This window comes from Quercus robur, chromosome 3 (genome assembly GCF_932294415.1).
Source record: "Quercus robur chromosome 3, dhQueRobu3.1, whole genome shotgun sequence".
NCBI classification, from domain to species: domain Eukaryota; kingdom Viridiplantae; phylum Streptophyta; class Magnoliopsida; order Fagales; family Fagaceae; genus Quercus; species Quercus robur.
The window spans coordinates 48,209,939-48,227,592 of record NC_065536.1 but is presented as its reverse complement, the minus strand read 5'-3'; the positions used below and the strand labels follow the sequence as shown (position 1 = coordinate 48,227,592).

The 17,654-nt window shown below is 34.3% G+C and overlaps 1 protein-coding gene across 1 annotated transcript; it reads right to left on the bottom strand.

Moving 5' to 3' along the window:
• Positions 1-7,453: 7,453 nt before the first annotated feature.
• On the bottom strand, positions 7,454-11,168 carry LOC126718138 (uncharacterized). Its single transcript, XM_050420220.1, has 2 exons — positions 10,275-11,168; positions 7,454-7,738 (listed from the first exon to the last, which is right to left on the bottom strand). The coding sequence occupies exons 1-2, from the start codon at positions 10,684-10,686 to the stop codon at positions 7,722-7,724; spliced, it is 429 nt and encodes a 142-aa protein (XP_050276177.1). The 5' UTR covers positions 10,687-11,168; the 3' UTR covers positions 7,454-7,721.
• Between the last annotated feature and the right edge of the window lie 6,486 nt (positions 11,169-17,654).

Genomic DNA, 17,654 nt, shown 5'->3' with positions numbered 1-17,654 from the left:
TTTGATTGTGAGGCCTAATTCCACCTCCCACCTTCTCGTCTTGCCTAATGATCTCATTAAAATCCCCAACACACAACCATGGAGTATTAGAATGAGAGTTGAGGTACCTAAGTTGATCCCATGCTTCAATACTCCTTGCTGTCTCTGGTTCACCTTAAAAACCTGTCAAACGCCATTCATTTTCTGAATCCTTATTGATGACTGCATGAATATAATACTTCGAAGAATCTACTACTGTCAGATTGATTGAAGACTTCCAAAATAAAGCCAGTCCTCCACCTCTCCCTTCCCTTGGAACTACCCACCGATGGTCAAACTCAATACTTCTTTGTACAATTTCTAGCCTTGCATCATCTGTGAGTGTCTCGGCCAAAAACACTACAGAGGGATCTTTTGCCCATATAATTTCCACAAGCTCTCTACCTGTACGTAGGTTCCCAAGCCCACGACAGTTCCATGCTAAGCAACTCATTGCTCCTGGCAGGGCTGATAATCAGCCTCCGCCAATATAATTAACCCTTCACCATCTTTCTGAGACACTTGAAACCGCTTTGATGGTAGTTCAGAAAAAACACTTGAGACTTGAGAATGAATAGGCCTTTTTCTTCCTGTGGTAAATTGAGTGGGTGTGATTTCATTTGTTGTTTGTGGTCTGCTCCTATGGGTCCAAGAAGGAAGAACACATCCCTGAACAATATTTTGTGAAACCTTATCAGGCACGTGAGGATGTGGTTCTGCACTTGGCTGCCTTGGCACGTGAGGGAGAGGTGCTTCACTTGGCTGACTTGGATTTGTTCCACTTAAAGAGGCACGTGACATGGAGACCTCAACTGTATCCGGACTCATTCCAGACCTCTCTGACTTTGATGACTCCTTGATTGTCTCTTTTAAGGCAGAATCAATTCCATTTAGACAACTGGGCAGCCCATTTAAATTTGAGTTTAAAGGCAGCGAAGAAACCGGACTTGCATGATCAGTGGGATTAATTCCTTTATGGCTGTTGCCCATTGAATGCGTAACGGCTCCTTGCTTGAAACGGTCACTGCCATTTGAGTCATGCTCCATTTCAGAGTTACCATCGGACTGGTTCTGCATGTCAGGTTGCTCCTCTTCCATCGGCTGTGATGTTTGTCCAGCCTTCGTACTCATCTTCCTCGTAGAATAATAACCCGGCACCACAATGGTATTCTTCTTGGAGGCCATGAATGGAGGAGCACGTAAGCTGGGACCAAACTCCTTTTGATCATTCCTTAAAGTCCCCTCGCTTTCGATCCAAATCTCGCAGTCCCTGTCATCATGCGTAAGTCGACCACACCAATAACAGATGTTTGGCAATCACTCGTACTTGAATGAGACCCACACTTGCTTATCATCTTTCAACGAGATAAGTCGCCCCCTGCATAACGGCATTGTGATATCAACTGAAACTTTGACTCGAATAAAGTGACCTCCATCATAAACCTTCGAATCCGACTGCTTGATCACCTCTCCCACCCCTCCGCATATTTTTTCCGCCGCCTCAATGGTCATATACCTCAATGGGAGTCCATGGACTTGTACCCAAAAGGTAGTCCTATCATACTTGATGTCCTCGAGTGGTCGATCATTGTCATAGTGCTGCATAGCAACCAAGTGCTTATCAAAACTCCACAGCTCGCTACCAATGATCCTGTCTACATCATCTTTGTCTTCGAAAGAAAATAAAATCTTATGATCACCAATATTCTGAATTTTGAAACCCTTTCTTGCTCGCCACAAAGGATTAAAAGTTCTAGCAATCGCTTCAGCATTAAGGGCTCTTTTAGTCAGAAACTTTGCTGCAATGGAGAAGGTTTTTACACCATCCTCTGGCATGAGGCAGCAACCTGGCCCTTCTCTCTCAGATAGGGAAAGGCGTATCCAAGATTGGGCAAGATCTTCCATAGAAACTGTTTCCCTCACCCCTGAAAAAAACCCACTAGCCGAGGAATACACTTGGTACTCCAAGGGACCTGACGACACCTTCAACAGAAGGCAACAAACAATTCTACAGTACAAGAGAGTGCAGCACAAGAAACTGAGCTCTCAAGCAACAGAGAAACCACTATGAGGTTAGGACTCGTCTTGTAAAGTCCAAGTTGAAACAATGGTTTGATTTTTAATCTAACTTAAGTTATTAAAACTATACTACTACTTCATGTAGGTGCTTTGGCATGGCCGCACCGTATATATAAGATCAAATGAGCTCCATTAAAATAATAATTTTGAAATCTTGTAATTAAGAAATGAGGGCATTATTGGAATTCTAGTTTATTGACATATATGGACCTCAACTCGCAATCACTATCTCGAGTAATATTATTTTAATTGGAAACATAGTGATTACCGTTGCCTCAATACTGTCTTACTATGGTAAAATATACTAAATGCTTGATAATTTCCAAGTAAAATCTCTTCTCCCATCTTTATTGAGCAATCTTCCCTAGCACATTTTCACAATGAGTTAAAGTGTCAAGCTACCATAGGTCAAAGTAAAATGAAATAAAATAAAATAAGTTATGTGTGGATCCACCACAACTCAAAATATTGGTGTTGTGCCAAAGGTCTTGTAGCTGAATTAGCACCTCCCCATGCACAAAGTGCTTGAAGGGTATTGGGGGAAAGGGTTCGAGTTACGGGATTAGCAGCATACTGTAATTATTTCTTAAAAAAATATATATATATTGGTGTTGTGAAAATCTTGAGAGATTTTATCGTATTCTTAAAATTTTTCTTGCTAATAAGTCCAATAATGTAAAATTACTTCCTCATAGTTCATAGTTGGTGATGAAATTGGACATTTCATTTGTGATTTCTATAAATTATGACATTGGACAATTTAGTGTGAAGAGCTATCTAACAATGATTACTATAAGCTTCAATTGTTCCCAAACTCTTCAACCAAATAAGTATTTGTAAAAATTATAAACATAAATGTAAATATAAAAATAAAAATACAAGTAATTATTAAACATACACATCAAAATAAACATATTTTCAAATTGATTGAAATTTGGGACTCAAGGAAATAAAACCAGTGATTTACAAAGTGACATATTTTTATAACTTTGTTTTGCTATGAGTGTTTTCATGGATGGGTCAAATGATAATATAATAGAGTTTTTGGATTTAATTTAATTAATAAAATCTAGAGTGTAATTATATTTTATAGTAGTATTAAATGTAATTAATGGTAACTTTGAGCTTGCAAAAAGTTGACAAGAGGCCCAAAGCCCATTGGAGCTAGAGTTTCCTTATATTTTTTAGTCTCGTCTCAAGCCACATACTAAAACCCAAAAGACTAATCTATTTATTAAAGGAATTAGTTATATTATTAGTAACATTTAACAATTATTTATTTTAAAAGAAAAATTGCTACAATAGTTTTAATGTACATTTTCAAAAGAGAAAAGTTTTCTCTAATATTTGAAAGCAACTGTACGTTCTGAAAAAGAAGCAGAAAAGTTTTTCTTCAAGGATACTGACAAGAAGAGTCCACTCTCTCAGTTCTTGTGGAATTGAGGTGAAGATTTGGGTGTTCTCAAGATCAAGTATTCTTTTTGGTTTTGCAATTCACTGTATCAAGGTATGTGATCTACAAATTGTTTTCTCTAAGATTCAAAGTTTAACATATTTTCTTGTATAATAAAAGTAGATCCGTTTGTCTTCCACGGTATACGATGCGTATATGATGCAAATGAGTTTTCCAACATAAATAATTGGATATATTACACCAACTTCCCTTGCGGTTTCACAAAATAACACTTTCCCTCAAACATTTATGGCATTGGCACTTCTATCCACAAGGTTTTATAAATGTAACAGATAAATTTATCTCTTCTTACACCGTTAATTTTCTAATGAAATATTCAAGAAGATAGGAGTCTCGATATAAGAGGAGATACACTTATCAGTTGCATTTATAAAACTCAAGGGTGAAAGTGTCATTTTTTGAAATGTTTGAGGAGAGTGTTATTAATATTTTATGAAACTTTAAGGGAGGATGTTGTAATTTGTCATATATTTCATTGCATAAATCAATCACACGTTGTAGACATCCAATTTTTGCAACTAAGAAACACGACTCACTCATTAATAATAGAACAAAAACAGATCTAGACCCAAATACAAAACAATTGTTACTGTGATTTTTTTTTTCTAATCAAAATTTGGGCCACTAGATCTTTTATTGTTTTAGAATTTATATTTAATTGTAATTTGCATTTTACATAAATATTCAAGTCACTTTGTGAGAAATATGCCTTTTTAATGGCCTTTAGGAAAGTTTTGATTGATAGCTGACCCAACCTCATCCCTTGTGAAATCCCGAGATAGGTCATAGGCGTTCATTGACTTCATTCATCCCTTCAGTGACTACCTCCTTTGCCATTTGAAGGACTCTCTATCCACACTCTGTCGATCTGTTTCAAAGAGCTTCGAATAGAAATCCACAAGCAGACCCGTAATTACGTTCTCATCATGATGCCACACCCCATTATCATCATATTTTAGTCCCTGAATAAATTTCACTTGTTTCTCTGTGTTGCCTTCCCATTAAAGTACTTGGTATTTCGATCCACACCTTCAAGCCAACCGAAGGCCTGATCAAAACAACATATCCAGTACAAACTCCCCTTCCCAATATACAATCAACAACCAGTACAACAAATATTTAACTGTGCCCCAACAAACCCCGGTAGTTTATATTTGAATTCTAGTGTTGCGTTTCTGATAGCTTATATTAGCTTCTTTTAGTATTTAATTTATTTTTAGTACTATTCATGGGTCTTATTATACTTTTGGATACTATTTATAAATATTACTGTACTATTTCAGCTAACTTTTAGCTTTATCTACAGTATTTTCAATAAAAAAATTCTGTTTCAGATTCAGTTAAATAAGTTGTTCCCAAATGCGTACTTAGGGTCTGTTTGGTTGGAAATATGGAAAAGTGGAAGGATAGAAAAAATTTAGTTTTCCCTCATTTGTATTTAGTTGGAGGGATGAAATTTTTTTTTATTTAGTTGAGATGAAAAATGAGAGGGTGAAAAATAAAGTTGGTATAAATTTACTATTATGTCCTTACTAAATATATAAACAAAAAGTAACACATTTATTATTAAAAAAATTTGTATGGACACTTTAATTTTTTATTTATTTATAAAATAAGCAAATGCTAAAAGGATTTAAAATATATATATATATATATATATATATATAAACAAACAAAAAGAACCAACGTAAACTGTGCAAAATTTTATCCAAAAAAAAAAAAGAAAGAGAGACAAAAAGTTGGCTGTTGGATGGAGGAGAAATTTTACCAACACACATCATTCCCATTTTTTGTCCCATTTTCTTCCCATTTTGGAGAGATTGAATTTTAGTGGGCCTGGAGAGAAAACAGTCGAACCCCACTACTTTTCTCTCCCCCTCTCAACCAAACACCCTTCCCACTAATTTTCTCTCCTATTTTCCACTCTCTTTTTTCCATCCTTCCTAAAATCCACCCAACCAAGCATACCTTAGGTTTTATACAAAGAATTATGTCACTAGCAGCCAGTTTTGAAGGAACGAAACCCTATGCTCTACACCTTATATCATCCAAGATGTTTTTCACCAAATTATCCTCCTGACACCAACATACCTTGTTGCAAAATCTGATTTCTAAGCCTCCTAACATGATAAACAGTTGCAATCACAACAATCCGGCCTAATCTCGCCGAACGTTTTTCCCTTTTAACTTGTTACAACCTCACTGAAGCAAGGACTTCCTAATTATAGGGAACTATCCTTCCCAAGCACTTGCTTCCAAACCCTTAGAGAGAAAGGACATTCGAAAAACAATTGATTCTTTAAATAATTTTTTTTTCTTTTTTATTTATACCTATTTTTTGGAACTTTTTAATTTATGAAATTAAATAAAAACCCAAAATTGTGTCATTCTTGAAGTATCTAACATCACTTTTCACTTTAGATGACTAAAGTAATTGAAGTGAAGTTAGAAGACTGAATTACATTTTAGAAAAACTAAAATATGGACTAAATTAAATAAATTTAAGAGTTAGAAGACTCAATTGATCAAGGAAGTGAAATTAGTAGACCGAATTGCATTTTAGACAAAGTTGGTGGGTGCAGACTAAATTGAGAGTTAGAAGACCAAGTTACATTTCAGACAAACTTAGAGAATGCAATTTATAATTTAGCATATTAATAATAATTTAGTCCTAAATAGGGCATGAGGATCTGTCTTGCGTGCTGTGTGGGAAAGCAGAGGAATCAAAGCTACATGTGTTCTATAATTGTATAGTGATTAGAATGTTGTGGTTTGTCTCTGAAGTTGGCTTGAGATAGGATCATTTTGAGGATAATTCTTTTGTGGAGCTAGTACAAATGATGGTAAAGTTTTGAAGGCATGGACTGAATTGGTGGATGCTTATTCAGTGGCAATAGCAGAATGCTTGGCTGCTGGGCTAGCAGCCTAGCAATATCAGTTGCTATTGAAGAAGGCTATGAACAAGTAAAAATAGAAGGGGATGCAAAGATTGTTTTCGATGCTATCTGCAACTTTGGTCAAGAGGTAGGCTGGGAGCTGTATCAGTATATTGAAATTATTAGAAGTGCTGTTAAGGAGAGTGAGAGTCCTAATTTTGTTTCAATTGGGTTCCTAGGATTTTGAATAGAAGTGCTGATGCATTGGTTAAATGGGCTTCCTGTTCTCTTTTTTCTGGTTGTTTAGTGGATGAGACTCTCCTAGTTTTTGTTTCTGATGTTGTTGCTCTTGAGAGGGTGTCTTCTTGTTGTACTGTGTAATTCTGTTATGTTGGTTTTTATGAATTTTATTTCAGCAAATATGTATATATATATATATTTGAAGCAAGAAGCACTATTCAATCATAGCACAGCCAACTACTGCCATAGACTCCAATAAGGAACATGATGATTAGTGCAGACTCAAATCATGCGAGTAGCCTCTAGAAATCTTTATCCAAGGGATACAACCAAGACAAGAAAATAACTGGGGCAGAATTCAAGTAAAGATTAGTGCAGACTCAAGACTCAAATCATGCGAGCAGCCTCTAGAAATCTTTTTCCAATGGAAACAACTAAAGACAAAAATAACTTGGACATGATTCAAGTGACCTGCCATGCAACAGTGTTTAGTTTAAATATTTAAAAAAGAAAGGTTTTGATTCCATAATTTCCTTTCTCATCATCAAGAGCGTCCAAGAAGATAATAATTAGTATCTTGTTAAAAATGTTCTACATTTTTCATTTTCAAAGTAAGCCACTTCGATAAATAAATAACCACCACCATAACAATATACAATGCTGCCTTTAAAAAAGAAGAAAAAAAGAAGGAATGCCTACCTGCCGAAATTATATACATCCGTGAACAAAGATGCATAAACTTATGATATAGAATAGAAGAAAGAAATTGGAATAGCTTTCCTAATTCTTCTCACAAATGGATATTCATCAAACAACAGTACATGATGATCTTTAACAATTCACTATTTCTACAAATATATTAATAAACAGTAATCCACACTCCCTGCATCAATACTTGAAGAAGCTCGGTGTTTTAATTGTCCTATAAGTTGCTATAAGAAGCAATACGCACAGGTACATCTGCTTTGCTCAGATCCTCCCCTGCACAATCCAATTCCTTCTCTCGGTCTCTCTGTGTAAACCATCCTCTCTCTTCACAAAAGTTTCCATGCTGCAGCAACAGAAAGTTATAAGGGAAGGAAAAAGTTAATCGGCAATCTTCCAAATTGTATAAATCGCTGCACAATTGATATTGAAACAAAAATGGAGATGCAGAGGGTGCTTGAAGGTTGACAATCTAGCCCAAGTCAGGCCATACATGCACTTTAAGATAGTAACTCTTCCATGGTCATGTGCCCGAATTTAATTAAAACTAACTCTACCCTAAAGGTGCAACAAGCCATGTGTTATGTGTTACTACCTTAAAGCTCTGCTGAATTTCTTTTTGAGTGAGATTCAAGTATCACAAGATTTAGGTCTGATTAACTAGCTTATTTGCGGAGGTCACATTTCATACTCCATTAACTTGTCAAGATAATAATAAGTGTAAAGTATGTCCAACAACTATTGATTTGGATGCATCCCAAGTACTCATTGAACTCCAAGCTGTTCATGATCATCAACATAAAATACTACAAACAAATTCTATTGGGTCTTGAGTCTCATAGGTTGTGAAAGGTTGGTAAAATTAAAAAAATCAACAAATTTGAGATCCACAAATCTCATTGGTTTTGCTAAGCAAATTTTTATTTCATAATTTTAAATACATATTCATGTTTCTGTTAAATAGCTCACGAATTGATAACTAAAACTGCACAACAAAAAACCATGACTAAAGTAAATATAGGATGGGGAATGGGGCAGATGCTCATAACCTATTAGCGTACGAATGAATAATGAAGACCTTTACATTTTAACTATTCATTGATAAATAATCAAGCAACATAATCAAGCAAACTAACAAAACACAAATAGCTTATATCAACTATTATCACGCATTACATAATGGCTAAAAATATCAAAGAATGTAAAAACAAGACCTATAAAGATAGTCCAATCTTTGCAGTTTTTAACCACTAACATAATGGATCCCACATATCTGATAAATTGAGACACCACAGATTGTTTTAAATCAATTTAAACCCTGAAGCAATCTCCAACCAGTTTCTTCCATTCTTTCTTTTCCTTCCTCTCCTTTGCGTTTTGGTAAATCACATAGTTAATCAATAACCAAGACGGAGAAAGTATGCAGTATTTGCTTGAAAAGTGTCCACATAGCAGCAACTAGCACCGGACCAAAGAATTTAGACCTAATGACAGCTACTGACCACTGTAACTTTTCGACCCATTCATCAGGTAGGAAGGCAAGAAGGAAAAGAATGAATAACAGGCAAAGTAAATATCACCATGCATCAACACATTATAAAGGTTTATGATGCACCTTTTCAAATTCTGCCAATCACAGTAGGCTGTAATTTACATCATCTATACTCCGTACAAACCTTGCATATACATAAACATAAAGACTTTGCCTTCTCCACTCCCCACCCCAATTTTTCTTATTATGAATCACAAAATAAGCATAGAGGATCCTACATTTTAAATTCATGAAAAGACAAGGCCATAGGTGAGACAGAAATCAACATATTTGAGTTTGACCCTGATTAAGAAAGATGAACCCTAATGTGGAAGATCAAAGAAGACTTAGGGTGTGTTTGGTTGACTGTAATAGACATTGTAATGTAATAGTTATTTCAATGGTTTAGCTATTCAGTAGTTTAGTTATGTTTTTATTACAAGGAATAGTCATTCATTATAAATAGCTATTCTTTAAAATAAGGAATAACTATTCCTCTCTAAAAATATTGTAATTGCTATTGATTTCTAAAATTAATATATTTCCAAATAAACAAGCTTTTCATATGCACATAACAATTATGAAAATAAAAAAATCATAAAAGAAATAATTAATCGCTCTTTCAAAAAATTTTTTAAAAAAATGTTATTTTAAAAAAAATATAATTATATGTGTAAGATATTTCCTAAAATATCTTTTTAATTTTTATTCTAATGTTAGAAAGACAATTTGATTTAAGGGTTCTATTCTTGTATTGTCACCAAACAAATTAATAGTAATATATGACATTACAACATATTGTATTCCTTGTAATTGTTATTCCTATTCCTATTACTATGTAATCACCGCAGTCTATCAAACATCCTTAGTAAATTGTCAATTCCCGGAGTTTGGTTGTGAGCAAAAATTACATCATCCTCAGTTTATAAACCATGAGATTCCATTGAATCGCATACTTGCTACCATTGAAAAAACAATTATTAGTCCCTAATTGAATAAGTTCCTAAACTCCATGAACCCAAATACCATGGAAACCAATCATGAACCCGGCCCAACACAAAGAAGATACTAAATAATAGATTTGGTAAAGCAATAAGAAGACAAAATTGGAAATATAAATAAACTTATTAGCAGTTATAATAGTTATTTAACTTTAACCGCGTTTCTGTATCCTAAGAATCAGACAAAACATATGGAACAGAATCTCCAACCACAGCTGAAAATATCAAAGAACCATCCAATTCATTCCTTTGCCATCATCATTCACTCACAAAAAAATAAATAAATAAATAAATAAATAAACCCAAAAAAAAAAGGAAGAAAGGAAGAAAATTTATTGATTTTTATTTACCAGGAATGTCCTTTCTCGGCGTGGGTGGTGACGTGGCGTAACAAAGAAGAGAGCGACCCAACACAGAAATCGTGGAGACGATCCCAGCTACATAGAAAACCATGATCAAACCCAGAACCCACGGCATCAACAAAAACCCAACGAAGAAAGTCACCGATCCACACAGCATCAGAGCCAACGATATCCCCAGCATCAAAGACGCGAACCCCGCCGGCGTTATCTGCGCAACCGCCGCCTCCGTCGACGACCGTCTCGACGCCGACGCCGCGGCCGACCTGGTCGTGGTCATCGGCGCCGGAGAGTCATCGGAGAACGGGATCGGCGCCGGCGGAGATCGTAGAATATTAAGAACCAGAGCTGAAAGCTCGTGGAGAACCTTAGATTGCTGATCTTGATGTTGCCTTCTCGTCATAATGTTTTTTTTTTTTAGATTTTCTTTGAAAATCTATTAGCCCCCAATCCGATTTTTTTTTTTTCTTTCTATTTTAGGAGTTTTTTTGGATTTTCGCAGAAATCGAGGCAAATGGATAAGAGGTCTTCAGAAACTTTATCTACAAACGTTTGTGCTGATAGGAGAAGGGTTTTTAACGTTAGTAGTATTCACATGTGGAGAGTTGTAATAAGGCTAGATGGGTTTGTTTGTTTCTCAAGAAACTCTCTGAACGAATCCTAGAAAACTACAGAGAGAGAGAGAAAAAGAGACATGGCGGTGGTATTCTTTAAATCCCACAGAGACAGGGAGAGCTGAAAGAATTGAATTTCTTTTCGCTGTTTTTTAAATACCGTTTGGTTAGCGAGAAAGTTTCGGATATATATAAATTTTTGTGTGTGGGACAAGACACTTGCCAACAAATAAGGTTGTGTTTGCACTTTCGTTTTGCTCCTTTTCTCTTTGGGAGTTTATTGGGAATAAAGTGTTTGTTAAGATAAGACCCACACGTAATGAAACTCAGTGCGCGTGTGGTGAACGCTCCACGTGGGTGGGTGTGGCTGTGACTTTTGTGAAGAAAGTGGTGATTAGGTAGGGTCCGGCTGACGTGGGAACTTATCTTCAACGAATTGTCTACAAACAACTACGAAAGACTCTACAGCCTAATCAATGATGTGTCATGCGTATTTATTAAGCGCGTGGGGGGTGAGGCGAGAGCTTTAGATTTGCTTGGATCGGTTGTGTTAGTGTTAATTATCCGATGTGTTTGTGTGGTTTCAAATTTAGCAATTTCCTATCACAAAATATTCCTTTATCTAATTTATTATTTTATTTTATAAAACATTTAATATTAGTAATTTTATTTTAGTATTCTACATTATAAAATAATATATATATTACAATAAACAACAACCACCACTGTTAATATAATAAAATAATAAATCTTCTAATATAATATTTTTTTGCTGTAGCTCAACCGTAAAAAAAATATGGCTTTTGCTCCGATAATGCAATAGCCTTTTGTTCTAATTTTGTTATATTTAGTTACGAAATTTAGCATTTTATCTATTTGCCTCCACCAATACTAGTGCTTTTAATAGCAGCTTTTAGAGCAATTTTTAATAAATTATATTAGAAGAGTTTTGACATTACTTTCTTAACAAATATAAAAAGCTGTAAAAAAAAAAATATATATATATATATATATATCTTTTTTACATAAAATATTTATAAAAATAATTATCTATTATCTATTATTATTGTTAATAATAATAGATGATGGAAAATTATTTGTTAAAGTGTATAAGTTGTTGATAATTTGCCACCAAAAATATATGTTGTGGGATATAACCATATTAAGAGGAGTGGTCATTTATAACTGAAGTAATTTTAGGAACGCAACTAATTTTATAGTATTTTTTGTGACAAATTGTAACTGTTTGTCTATCGCTTTCACATTAATTCTTACACTTAGCTATATCGCATAGTTGTGAAAATTATTGTAAAATTAGTTGTTATCCTATAATTTTTCTAAAGATATCACAATTTTACTATATAGAGCTTACAAACTAATATCTCATTAATCACAAAAAAATATTAAAACATTAATTTATTAAGCAATTAAAGCACACTACTACGTTCACCATATAAAGTTGTAAGTTTTATATAATAAAACTTGTAGTATTGTTAATATTTTCATTTTCATTTTCATATCAGTCATATTCAATTATTATTATACTCCTTTGGGTTTTGGGGTATTTTGGTCATTTTTTGGATTCTTGGGGGTATTTGGTCATTTTGTAGGTTTTGTGATTATTTTGGTAATTTTTAGGTTTCAGGGGTATTTTGGTCAATTTTTCGGTTCTAGGGGTTTTTCGATCATTTTGTAGGTTTCGTGATTATTTTGGTAATTTTTAGGTTTTAGGAGTATTTTGGTCATTTTTTAGGTTTTAGGGGTATTTTGGTCATTTTTTGGGTTTCCGGGGGGGGGGGGTATTTTGGTCATTTTATGGTTTTTGAGGTATTTTGGTTATTTTTTGGGTATTTTGGTTTCTGGGGTATTTTGGTCATTTTTTTTTATTTCAAGAGTATTTTGGTCATTTTTTGGGTTTCAAGGATATTTTGGTCATTTTTTTGGGTTTAGGGGGTATTTTGGTAATTTTTTGAGTTTCGAGTGTATTTTGGTCATTTTTTAGGTTTATGGGGTATTTTGGTAATTTTTAGGTTTCGGGGGTATGTTGGTCATTTTGGGTTTCGGGGGTATTTTGGTAATTTTTTGGGTTTCGGGAGTATTTTGGTCATTTTTAGGTTTCGGGGGTATTTTGGTCATTTTTTGTGTTTCGGGGGTATTTTGGTAATTTTTGGGTTTTGGGGGTATTTTGGTCATTTTTTGGGTTTTTGGGGTATTTTGGTCTTTTTTAGGTTTTTGGGGTATTTTGGTCATTTTTTAGGTTTCGGAGGTATTTTAGTCATTTTTTGGGTTTTGTGGGTATTTTGGTAATTTTAAATTTGGGGGCATTTTGGTCAGTTTTGAAGATTTTAGAGTACTTTAGTCATTTTCACTTTAGTGGCATTTTGGTAATTTTGATAATTGGGTAATTGGGTGGGTTGAGGTTTACCCATAATAATTGGGTTGGGTTGGATTTAGGTTAGAAGTAATTAGTTAAATATGTTTTAATGGGTAAATGAGTTTTATATACTCAACCCCAATTATGCCCACCTCAAACCCACCCATTTGCCACCCAATTAAAAACACTAAATCAAACCCCCAAACCCACCATTGTAACACCAAACCCACCAACGGCAACCCATCACCAGCAACCACCAACAACAATGGCAACCCACAATAGCACCACCGAAACACCCACCTACAGCTGCACCACCGAGACAAAAGAAAAAGATCTGAAATTTGCAAACAAATAGCTAAAACAACAATTGAGAATGAGGATTTGCAAATCTAAAAACTGATTCATCACCCAAAAAGCCCAAAATCTAAACACACAAGACTCACAGCGGGCAAAACCTATGACCCCACGGCGAGCAAAACCACCTACCCATGGCGGCCCACGATCCCACAACGAATAAAACCACCCACCAATGGCCACCTATGCCAGAACAAACCCACGCCTACCCACGCCACCCACAGTCCCGATGAGCCCATGTCGATTTAAAGCCACCCAAAGCAGATCTAAAGCCACCGTGAGAGGAAGAGAGTAGAGAGCGTGAGAGAAATAGATGAGAAAAAAGAAAAAGAAGAGAGAGATAGAGGAGTCTGACTCTGAAGTGAGAGGATGAGAGAGAAGAGAATAAAAAATTATAAATTTTTTACATCCTCATGAACAGTAAGGTTGCAAATATGCAACCTTACTGTAGCTGAGATGTAAAACTTTTTGGGTTTGCATACTCGAATGTGGAAGGAATATAAGGTTCAGTTGGTAAAATAGCAATTGGGGGGTTTTTACACCCCCAATGCTAATGCTCTAAGAGCATTCACATCAGGGAATTATATCCTATCCTATTTTACCATCCCAAAAAGTTAATTAATCAATTACACAATACCATTTTACAATACATCCAGCATCCCAACTTTTATTTTCTTATATTAAAATAATATATATTATCCACTAAAATATATAACCTAAAAAAAATAATCTCCTCTCTCTAATTTTCTCTCTCTTCCTTCCTCCCCCATCTCTCTCTCTCTTTTCCACTGTGAACAAACCCAAACCCTAACCCCAACCATAGCAAGAACAACCACATGAAAATGGCCACCTTGCCACCACCACGCCACCGGCCAACAACCACCACCACAACCAAACTCACCACCAACAACAACCACCAAGAGGAAAAGAAACACAAAAAATTGCCAAAAACCACCACCACCAACCATAATCACAAGACACAACCATAACAGCACCGATACACAATAGCACCGATCCAAACCCGAAACCTAGCCCAACCCACGAACAACCCATCAACAAACCTCCACCCCAGGCCAATCTTCGTGAGAGCCATCAACCACCGTGAGAAAGACCCATCAACCACACACCATCCATGCCGACCACCAAAATCAAAACGCACTCACCTCTATTGTGAGTCCATGACCCACCTCGTTGGAATCCACGCTGTGAGTCCGTGACCCAGCTCGCCACGCATGACCCACCTCAACGCCAACAAACCCACGACCCACACCATCACCTGACCTACGCCCACGACTCACATCGTCACCCTCAATCACCCATCCCCACCACCACGGAAACCCTCCACCACATCAAACCCACATCAAACCCATTTGCCACCACATCAAACCCTTGATTCAAGGGAAAATAGAGAGGAAAAAAAATGAAAGGGAAGAGAGGGATGAGACAGGGGGAGGGATTGAATAAGTGAACTAAAAAAGAAGAAGAAAAAAAAAGGAAAAAAAAAAAGAAAAGAAAAGAAAAGAGGAGATGAGAGTGTGACCGGTGAGTGAGAGAGAGTAATTGATAGGACTGAATAAAATATTAGGTTTTTTTTTTTAAAAAAAATTTACAATTGTGCACTGTAGCACAATTGCAATTTTTTTTTGCAATACTTGGTTTTTACAAGTCCGAATGTGGGGGTTTTTTGGGCCTTTATATTAAATTTTGCCTACATATGGCATATGGCATTCCCAATCTGAATGCTATAGGCATGCTACTTTAACAAAATGAATAGTTCTATAAAAGTTATCTTATGAAATAGTTGTACATGCTATGCAATCACTCCTTCACGTAAAATGGATCTTAGAGACCTCATACGAATGGAAAAGTAAGGGAGTTGAGATGCGAAATTTTCATATGCATGGGACTTACATGTCAATGAGAGAGAGTGTGTGTAAGCCTAACGTAGGAAATACCTTCTCGAGTTGAGACTTTAGAGGGGCAATCTCTCCTCGAGCCCCGCAAAAAACTACAAAGATTTTAATTCCTTTATATACTTTTTCTATTTATATCATAATGATAGGTATTATTTCTTTTATGTATTAAACTTCCTTTAAAAAAGAAATAAAATTGTTACCTATTTTTTAAATATATTTTAAATATTCAAAACCTATTAAAAAAAAATGAAGAAACAAAATAAATAAAATAAAATGTGGGTTCTAGTTAGATTAACTGGTAAAGTCTCTAATGGTTGAATAAGAGATCTGAGATTCAACTCCACTTACACCAAAAACCGATTGGTATCTTAGTCTGATTATAAAAAGTTATCATCAAGAGTGGACGTTATAGATTCAAACTTTCTCCAAAAAAAAAAAAAAATTGAAAAGAAAAAAATAGAACATGACAAATACCTTCAAAAGTTAAAAAAATATATATATATTTTATATATATATATATATATATATATAAAAGAAGTTCAAATCCTTAATATATAACTTATTCTTCTATAAGAAAATTATTGTATAAGTAATAAAATACAAGGATATCTACATTTATTTATTTGTATTTACATAATAAATACAATATAATGAATACGTTATTTTTTAGTTTATTTGTGTAAAAATATTGCTTATTATTCATATCAATCAAAAGTATTTGTGTACACAGATGTTTATATGGTGTGCATCAAACCCACAAACTTGACAAAACCGAACAACCCAACCCAACCCAATCTTGTGTTGATTTTCGTGGGTTGATTTTGGTTGAAAATTTATTTTAAGTATATGAGTTGGATTGATAGTATTTACAACCCATCTAACACAACTTGACCCACCACATACATAAATTCATTTTATTACCTTTAATTTAATTTTTTAGTTTGATTTATTTAGTATTTTAAGAATTGGTTTTGATGGATTTTGGAAATTTGCAATATAATTTAAACATATTATGTGAATTGTAATAATTTATTATAAAAGTAATTAAATAATTAATAAAATTCCAAATTTTTAGAAGGCATGAAACATGTAAGAACTTAACAAAAAATAAATAGATAAACATGTAAGAAAAGTCCACCAAGTCACCAACCCAACCTAAATTAATTGGTGTCTTACCTTTATAATAAGAGTAATTATCATGGAATGAAAACCATAGGTTAAAATTCAATTGTAACTAAAAACATAGAAAGGGCCATAACTATGAGCCTCATAACTACGGCTTTGTAAAATTTGTTTGGTATGAAAGGGCTATAATAGAATAAAATACGATTATAAAAAAAAAAAAAAAAAGAATAAAATACAATCTATTGACTTTTCAAAAATCCTCTCTCTCTCTCTCTCTCTCTTGTATTTTTTCTTTAAAAAAATAATTTTAGACATAAATTTAAATAATAACACCCCCTAAATTTTTACTAAAAGCATGTATTGTATTTATATAGTTAAGTAATTAATTTTTTAACTACTCCCATGTCATACATAGGTCATTAATCATATTTAATTTATATTATACTTAATTTAATTATATTTTATTTTTATTAAATTGACTTGTATATTTTTAGACATCTCAAAAGTTTTTTTTTTTCTTTCAAAGATGTAAAGGCATATTTGCTAAAAAAAAGATGTAAAGGCATACTTGATGTAAATATTTTTGTTTATTTTAGAAAATATCATATATTAAATCAAAATTACGAACATTCCATGTATAAGTAATAAATAATATTCTACCGTTTATCCTAAAAAAAATATATATATATATATATATATATAGATATACACACATTATTATTTGAGGGGTTTATCCTATTTGGGATGGACAATTTTGTGATTCAAAAATACTCAAGCACCCAACGTGGACAATCCGATAAAAATACATTTCTATGGCCACGGTTAAAACGCGGCCTAAGGTGAAAGCTATAGCCACGTTTAAAACAAGGCCTAAGGTTCTGGTCTTAGGCCGCGTTTTAAACGGGGCTATAGGCCTGGTCTTGGGCCGCGTTTGAAAAAGTGTGGCCACAGGTCCGTCAGTCCTATAGTCACAGGTTTTAGGCCATAT

What these genes read in the sequence shown, in the direction of transcription:
- LOC126718138 (XM_050420220.1), bottom strand. Translation starts at nt 10,686, where the DNA reads ATGACGAGAAGGCAACATCAAGATCAGCAATCTAAGGTTCTCCACGAG.